The following is a 10,000-nucleotide window of genomic DNA, read 5'->3' as shown; positions in this document are numbered from 1 at the left end:
TGTAATAAGATTGCTGAATTCAAACATTTTGTTTATTCTCACAATCTTAATGTTTTTTTGTTGTCAAAACTTGGTTAAACAAAAACCTACCTGATAGTTTATTATGTTCTGGATAACATAATAGTCTGTCAAATAAACATCTGTCCTTCGCTGTGACAAGTAGTAAAGGTGGTAGAATAGCAATATTTTTTCACAGTTTTATACAATATACAAAGGTTGATATACTTTCTGAGTTTCATAAATCAGAAATTGCATGTATTGATTTAAACCTTAATGGTCAGGCATTAAGAGTTATTGTATATTATCGCAGTGGTAGTTGGGGTAAACCATTGACTATATGGAAGTTACTGACTGCATAAGAACCAGTGTAAAATATTTTTTTATGTTGTATTCCACTGAAACAAATGTGGTCATACTAAGAGTTTTAACTTACCTGATATAGATTGGCGCGATAATTATGGTCTGGATAGTATTATGCATAACTCTTTTTTACGCTTTATAAATAAATATGGTCTTACTCAGTATTTTAATCAACCCACTTGCAAAACTAACATCTTGTTTTGTGTTCTTTCCATTTATTTATCAGGGACCTCTGCATTAAGCCACTCATTGGGACCAGTGACCATTAGGTAATTCTATTTACTTCTAATTTGAACTACTTTTATAATAAAGATGAGATTTCAGTTCAGCAGTTCTAATGTTGGAAAAAGGGAGATTACCTCAACATCAATATATCTCTGAAATAAATAAATTAGAGAATTATCTTTTAAACATATTATAATATTGAAGATTGTTGGCAAACCTTCACTAATACTAAATAACATCATTATACAATATAATATATATGTAAAGTGCGTGTCAGTGTTGATCATAAATCACCATAAAAAAGTACACAATCCTTATCATGTTAAAAAATTGATAAATGACAAAGTAATTGCACAGAAGATATAAAAAATATCGGGTAAACCTGATGACAAAGCATCTTATAAATCAATTGCCCCAAAACGTTTTGCTGCCATCAAATAGTATCATGCAAAAAATGAACTAAAGATGATACAAAAGAACAACCTTGGTAGTTTCTTTAATTTTGAAAATGATTTAAAATGAGTATCAAGTCAGATAAGTGAGATTCATTGATTTGATTATACACTTCCCCAAAACAAAGAAGAAATATCTTGTAAAAAGATAATGGCTTCTTACCTAAGTTTATAGATAAAATACATGCACATTCAACTTGTCTGTCATCCATTAACTTTGTTCCACATATTGTAGAAAAAACAGTGATGGTGCTTAAACCAACATCTTTTTGTCTGAATGGCATTTCAAATGTTCTACTAGTTGAATGCGCTAATAGTTTACAGCTCCCTTGAGTCATTTGTTTGATATACAATTTAAAACTAGTGCTTTACTATTAAACTAGAAAGTAGCAACTTTTCATTTTAACAGTAAATTAAACTGAACTTTGGACCGAATCTAGAACAGTAGATGTGGTTGGCCATTCCAACTCACTTAAAAGGGACCAACAATTGACCCAAGTATTTATAGATCTATCTTTTTGACATCTATTTGTTGTCGTGTAATGGAAAAAATTATTATTAACAAACTATTAAATTATTTTTTACTTAACAACCTAATCACAAAAGAGCAACATGGTTTTGCTTGTAAACACACTACTTGTACTAACATCCTAGAATGGTATTCATGATCTGCAGCACCACATTCTTACTGATATTGTCTATTTTGACTTTAAAAAAGCATTTGATTCTGTTTCACATCCCAAATTACTAATGAAATTAGCTGCTTACAGAATAATTGTTTATCTCATGAATTGGCTAACTGATTTTCTGCACACAAGATCACAAATGGTCAATTTAAACAATATTACTTCTCACACCATATCTGTAACAAGGGGTGTTCCGCAAGTATGTGATTTAGAACCTACTCTGTTCTTATTGTTTATCAATGATGTCACATTATTAAAGAGCTTGATGTTAAGCTTTTGTTAAACTTTTTGCTGATGGTATTAAGTTATATTCCACCTACGACATACATGGTTCTCAGTCTGACCTTCACACAGCTGTTAATTGTTTGTTTGAATGGAGTTGTACTTGGCAACTTCAAATAGCAACTGAAAGAAAGTTAGTTTTTACAATTGCTAATCAGAAACAAAGCTTAACTCATTGTGTTTATTGTATAAATAACCATAAACTTGCTGATGTTAACAATATTCAAGGTCTTAGAGTTACCATTGATAAGAACCTGAAACTTGATCAGCATATCCATCTTATTTTATGTCAAGAGCCTATCTCATTCTAAAAGCTTTTTATTCGCGAGATCACTTATGGTTAAAGCTTATGTTATACTTAAAATTTTAAGTTTTTTTATACTTAAAGTACTTATGTTTGACCTATGATAGAGTATTGTTCTTCCATATGGTCACCTTAGACCGCCAAATTGTTAAAATTGAAAAAGTATGTTTCTTTACGAAGAGAATAACTGGCCTGTGGTCAGTATCCTATCATGCTGACCCCAGCGCCTAGCAATACTCAAGCACTATGCACTAGAATATTGTCACACATTGATTGATTTAGATTTATGTTACAAAATTCTTAATGGCAAAGTAGACACTGATCTATCACATGCTTTTATTTTAAATTCTTACTTAGGTAATTGTTACCATACCTTTAAACTATATAAACTCTATTGTAATCTGAACAGCACCAAGTATTACTTTTCTAATAGTATTGTTAACATATGGAATAATTTACCAGAAAATGTCGTATCTTCATCATCTATGAGTTTAAAAAATGTCTTGCTAAGATTCTTTGTTCTTCATGAATAAATTCTAATATTTGATAAAATTTAAATGTTTTTGAAAATCTGAAAAACATTCAGATTTTCAAAAACATTTAAATTGTATCAAATATTACATATAACTGTATTTAAATTGTATCAAATATTACAATATAATTGTATCAAATAAAACACTTATACTTCTGTATACATTTTAATGTATACAGAAGTATAAGTGGACATTGGACCCTACTGTTGTTTTTCAAATAAATAAATAAATACATATAAATAAATAAATTAATATTACCTTCCATTTACATGTTGCATCTGTGATGTTGCATTCCATGCACTTAGAGTCATATACAAGAAACAAAGTTTCATTTACACTGAAATTTAAATTATTGTTCGACACACTGATTAAATAACCTCCTACAGGTTTTCCAGGTTGAATAGAAGAGTATCGAATATTAACTGGAGCTTTAGGTAACAAACAACTTATTTCAGCAAAACTTAAAAGCTGTCCTTGGTTATCCAGTGGTTTTCCTATTTTTTCAAACGGTTTTTCAGAAATCTATAAATAGCATTTGTTATTAAACATATATATATATACTTTTTTAAATATAAAAGTTTTATTTCCAAAATAAGGTTTTCAAAAAAAAAAGAATAAAATAGGGATTAAAATCAATACTTCATAAATTTTTTTTTTTTAATTTTAACTTTTAATTTTTATAAAATACAATACAAAACATAGATGATCAGGTGCCAACAAATAAAGAAGTTTCATAATAATGCAATGTTTAGAAGAGTAGAATAAAAATATGACATTTAGAAGTATAATAAAAATGAAACATTTAGTAAAGTGACATAACAATATACACTTAAAGAAATTTTGAAAAAATGTAGTCAAAATTCAGGTAATATGGACAACATTTTCATGAAAATGGTGCAGTTATATAAATCTTAGTTATATAAATCAGTTATATAAAGCTTAGTTTTATTTTAGAAATAATTATTTTAGAAGTAGTCCAAAAAAAGATTATGCTTCTTCATGTTTCTTTGTTTAAAGTGTTATGTTTCTTTTTAAAGGTATTTGAATATATATATATATATATATATATATATATATATATATATATATATACATATATATATATACATATATATATATATATATATATATATATATATATATATATATATATATATATATATATATATATATATATATATATATATATATATATATATATATATATATATATATATATATATACATACACATATATACAGCACTCAGAATCAGAAAAAATGAGAAAAATTTTGCAGACTTTAAAGAGTTTGGCATCAGGATGGCAAGAAAAATTTCACACAAAAGTTTTAACATAAAACATAAAAACAAGGTCTGCAATATTTTGCTAACCTCAAATACCTTTAGGTCGGTAGTTAGGTCGACATTGCCAAATGCCGACCCTAATGTAAAAAAAAGCATAAAGAAATTTAAAAAAAAAAAAAGATTTTAAAGCAACTTTCTTATTCTATAGTGTTAAGGCTGTCAGCTAATTTATCAATGAAACTGTTTTTCAAAACTCTGCAAATTTGTATCGGAATGCATTAAAAAAGTCTGGTTTCAAATTTAAACTTAATTATCTTCCAAAATTATCTAACCTCTATCAAAAAACCGTAAGCCTTATATAATTTGGTTTAACTCCCCATATAGTAAAAATGTTTCTACCAAAAATGGTTAACTCTTTTTGAATTTAATAGAAAAACACAACCCAGTTAGCTATAAATACCAGAAGATTTTTAATAGAAATAATCAAAAGGTGAGTTACAGTTGTATGCCAAACATCATATCAATTGTTAACTCTCATAACCATCACATAATGAAAAACCTCAGATTCCAATAAACATTGCAATTGTATTATTAAAAGCAAGTGCCCTTTGAATCAACAGTGCCCTGTAAATAACATAGTGTATCAAGCCACTCTATATCTTTTGGAGTTAGTGAAACCACATTCAAAGTTAGATACGCTAACCATTCAAAATCTTTTAATATTGAAAAATATAAAAACGATACTGAATTATCTAAAAAAGTATGGAGGTTAAAAGAAAGTGGAATAAATGCAATGATACGACAATAAAACAATCCAACCTATGCCTATATGAAAAGTATGTCATAATATCTTACATCAATAACAACTTATTAAATAAGAGGAATGAATTAATATCTAAATGTAGACAAAAGAAAATGTCTTTTTTGTTTTTGTTGTTTGTTGTTATGACGATAGAGCACACTTCACTGTAACTTTATATTTAAACAGCTTTTTCGTTTCATGATTTGTATTACATGGCTGATAGTTGCTTTTATGTATGAAATTATTAGTACCATAAAGAGTTGTATTTTTTTTGTTTATAAATTTATATATATAATGCTCTATTAAACAAATATTATAAATAACTTTATATATATATATATATATATATATATATATATATATATATATATATATATATATATATATATATATATATATATATATATAAATATATATATATATATATATATATATAAATATATATATATATATATATATATATATATATATATATATATATATATATATATATATATATATATATATATATATGTATATATATATATATATAATATATATATATATATATATATATATATATATATATATATATATATATACACAGTCCCTGATCAAATTATTAGCCCACTTTACAAATTTTCTAGAATTTTGACTATTTAATGGTTTAAGTGCCATTTAAATTGGCTTGCAATGTCTTTATTTGCTAATTTATGTTTTTTGGTTTATAACCTTTAGGCTATTAGAAATAAAAAATCATTTTCAGGATGCCAACAATTTCAGAGGGACAAAGTACATCTGTTTAATTCATGTTTTTATGTTTTCTTCAAGTGCAGTAGTATTTTTTGTTTACTATTGTGATTTAACTACATTAGATTTATATTATAATATATTTTGAACCATTTTTAAATGTTATTTACACATTTCAATATTTTCTATACTAAAATTTTTTTATCTGTTTTAATATAATTTTTAAGCAAAGAAATTGTCTAAAAGTTCTAAATAAAAATTTGTGGGAAAGAAAAGAAATCTGTTTTGAGAAAAAAAGCAATTATTCAATATTTTTTAACCAATAAGCATTACTTACTAAGTGAAATATCAAAAAAAATATGAGATGTGAAGATACACTGTGAACTGAATCAAAGACAAATTAAAAAATGGCCTCCCTTTAGATATTAAGTGGAAAGGCAAATGTGGTCTAAAAAAAGAAAATAGCACCAAGGCATGAGAAAAAGCTAATGAAAATAGTGGAAAATAAAATAGATGTTACATACTCAGCAATTACTAGCAAAATGAATAAAGTAAAACTAAATGAAGCAACAACCACTGTTTAGAGAAGTTTGCATGGATTTGGCTTCAGAAGTAAAAGACCAGGACAAAAGCCAAAGTTAACCGATTCTCAGAGAAAAAAGCGCTTGATTTGGGCAAGAAGTACAGTAGTTTTACTGTTGATGACAGGAAATCAGTATGTCATTGTAATACAAAAATAAATTTTTTCCCCTTTCCAGTGTTTGTATTTAGTGGTTGCTTTTATTCTTTTTTCTCCAGGTATGTCAACCATAGAGAGTATGACTCAAAAAGCTCAATATGTGAAAAGAGCTACCAATGAAAAATTCCATGAAGATTGTATAATCCAGACAATTAAACATTCTCCTATAGTCATGTTTTGGTTGGTTATTAGTGGAAAAGATCAACTAAACATTGCAGACCTTGCTTTAAAACGTTAAGCAGCCGGCAATTTATGTACGGGTAAAGCTATTTTACGCACGTCTATTAATCCATTAAGCAAATTTTTATCAATATTTAACTTTTAAATTAGTCAATAAGCGGTAAGATAAAAGAAGTAACTAATTTTACTTAAAACCACTTCAACATTTGAATAGAAATTATGGAAAAAGGTTTGTTACAAAAGTTTGAATGATAATTAAGTAATTAATTAAATTAAAAGTAATTAATTTTATAAACAACCACTTCAACATTTGAATGACGATTATGTAAAAAAGTGTGTTACAAAAGTTTGAATGGCAATAATGTTAGATATAAATGAAAAAAATTCAGATAAAATTAAAAACTAAAAAAACTTATCTCTATTAAGCTAATTATTTTATCAAAATATTTAGTAACAGAAATCAAAACTGTTTATAGTTGACGACTTTTTTTTTGGTACATGATTTTTTTTGGTACATGAAGTTATAAAACGAAACAACATATTTTTTGGTACAACGATTTTTTTTGGTACATGAAGTTATAAAACGAAACGACATATTTTTTTTATGTATTTAAAAAAAAAAAAAACCATTAAAAAAATATATAATAAAAACTTTTATTTATCATCTATATATGATAGATATATATAATGATCATAATGATAGATGTATATATCATAGATCATAAAATCTCGCATTGCATAGATTTAACTCTCAAGGCTGTGATACGCTTAATAGTAGCTCTAATTACATCAACCATTTTTTCCCCATGCATCGCTGCAAAGAAATACCAGAAGAATTTTTTCTAAAAATATTTTTCCAACACAACCATTGCAGCTTTAATACTTTTGTTTTTGAACTGAGAAGTGGCATTATCACTGAACATGTGTACTTCTTTGACTCGATCTAGAATAAAGTGAAGGATTTTGTCAATGTATGGTATAACTGAAGACTTTGTATGATCAGTTGAACCAGAAACTATGTTTCTGGTTCAACTGTTTTTAACCAATATTCCAACCAAATATTTTTAATCAATGCTTTTAACTAAATATTCTAGACTGCAAAGGTCATGATAGAAAATTGATTTTGACCAAAATGAGCCACTTGCGGTTCATTTTGATTGAAACACCTAGCATTTTCAGTCCAGTTAACTTGGATTATCGGAACTTCAGAATTAATGCTCATCGAAACTTCTTTAAGTTTCTTAAAAATTGTTGATTGGTTTTTCTTTATAAATGGATGTTTAACAAACTTATCATGTATTGCTGATATGTGTTGGATGAGTACTGTTACAGTAGACCGCTTTGAAATTTTTTCAAAGTTTGCATATGTTTTAGTTTAAGAAATTTTCCAATCGCCACAGGATACTTCGAAACCAGTTGTGTTAACAGATTGCAAGTTTTATTGAACTGTTTCAAATCTTTGCATGCAAAGCATTTGTCATAGGCGCAATCACATGTGTACGGTTCACAAACAAAATTATTTATCATTTCAGATCCAACTTTAATTGAAGACGCTTGAATTGATTTTGTTAATGCAAATTGCATATTTTCATGCAAACTACTAACACAAACATAATGCGGAGATTTTGTAACAGATTTCACATTGCGTGGATGAAGGTCACAAAATTTGCTGAGTCCAATTTTTATGTGCTAATGCTTTTCCTGGAATAACTCAAAAGCTTATATATATATATATATATATATATATATATATATATATATATATATATATATATATATATATATATATATATATATATATATATATATATATATATATATATATATACATAAATATATATATATATATAAATATATATATATATATATATATATAAACAGTGGGGTGCAAAAAAAAAAGCCCCCCGAACATTTTTTCTTGATTTTAAGTATATAATGGGGATAAGGAAGCAAAACTAAAAAAATTGAATGTGGTAGTGAAAAATGTGGTAGTTATTTGGAGCGATGAGTCTCCTTTTGTGTTGTTTGTTTTAGTGCACACAAAGTCGGAAAGCTTTACCAGGTGGAGGGTACTATGGACCAGCATTTGTAACACAAAATCTTTGTTGATCAACTTTTCTCAACAGCACAGTTTCCTGATTTAAATCCAATAAAAAATCGCTGATCTATCTTGAATAGAAAATTGCAAGATCATCAGGCAACAAATGAAGATGAACTTTTCCATATTCTTCTTGCTGGTTGGAATGCTTTATCAAATGACTTATTAAAAAGACTTGTAGATAGTATGCCTTCTAGATGCGCAGAAGTCATAAGAAACAAAGGATGGTCAATTAAGTACTAATACAGCTAAAACTTGAAAAATACTTTACAAATCCTAATTTCTTTTCATTACATGTATACTCATATATTTTTATTATAATAATATTATATACATTTCTTTGAAAAATTTTTTGAATTACTTTTATTACAAGTTTAGGACATTTTTTTAATGTTTTTTTTTTATCAAAAAATTGAGTGTGGTTATTTTTTTGTACCCGACTGTATATATATTAAATATATTATACCCTTTACAATTCCACATTTGTTTGGCATAATAAAAGAGATTTTCAAAAAATATTACCGTATCGTTAAAAATGCTTCCACTTTAATTAGAATAATGGCCTTCACTAGCAAAGTCAGAAAATCGAGTTTGCGGGCCTTGTCATATTGTAGCGCTTGGTATGTTTTCACAATTTTATGTACGCGTTTCACTATTTACGTTATTTAAACAGTCTTTTAGAACAGTTTATGCGAAAAACATTAAGCAGTAATTAATATAAATATAAAAAACATTATTGAAATGTTTTTTTTATTAGATAATAAACAGATAGCATTATTTGTCATGAAAAATATTTCTACTTAAAGGCATTGAAAATCATTTACAACCTTTTAAAAACATTGTTTATATAAAAGTGATGTAAACAGACTTTCCCCTAACATTTAGAAAAAATTAATGAAAATATGAAAAGTCATAAAAGTATAACATTTAAAAAAATACAAAAAAAAAGAAGAAAATTTATGGGGAAGAGAGAAGAGAATATATAATTTAAATTTATTATATACTATATTAGTATATTATAATATAAAATTAAAGAATGGCATAACATTTAGAAAAGTGGCATAAAATTGACATTGAAAAAATGTAATAAAATTATTACATTTAGAAGTGGTATCAAAATATTTAAAAAAAAGCAGACAGTAAAACAAAGTTACAACTTACTTTTACTTCTGTCATTCTACAAGATAAGGAACTGGAATCAATAAAGTCTTTTCCTATGACACGAGTACGAATGCAATCTTTATCCCGTATGTCACATAGTCCAGAGTTTGGTATGCCAAATAAAACAGGAGATTGTCCTAATATTTCATATATATATATATAATA

General features: G+C 26.3%; 1 protein-coding gene across 2 annotated transcripts in view; it reads right to left on the bottom strand.

Annotated features, from left to right (window-relative positions):
• The window catches only part of LOC100208378 (von Willebrand factor D and EGF domain-containing protein), a 111,441-nt gene that overhangs the window by 11,014 nt on the left and 90,427 nt on the right, over positions 1–10,000 (bottom strand). For both annotated transcript variants that reach the window (XM_065795827.1, XM_065795828.1), the window contains 2 exons: positions 9,836–9,972; positions 3,101–3,364 (listed from right to left, as the gene is read on the bottom strand). In XM_065795827.1, coding sequence (XP_065651899.1) covers positions 3,101–3,364; positions 9,836–9,972 — 401 coding nt within the window. The remainder of the gene's footprint in view (positions 1–3,100; positions 3,365–9,835; positions 9,973–10,000) is intronic.

This window comes from Hydra vulgaris, chromosome 04 (assembly GCF_038396675.1).
Source record: "Hydra vulgaris chromosome 04, alternate assembly HydraT2T_AEP".
Classification (NCBI taxonomy): domain Eukaryota; kingdom Metazoa; phylum Cnidaria; class Hydrozoa; order Anthoathecata; family Hydridae; genus Hydra; species Hydra vulgaris.
This window is presented reverse-complemented; position numbering and strand designations above follow the sequence as displayed.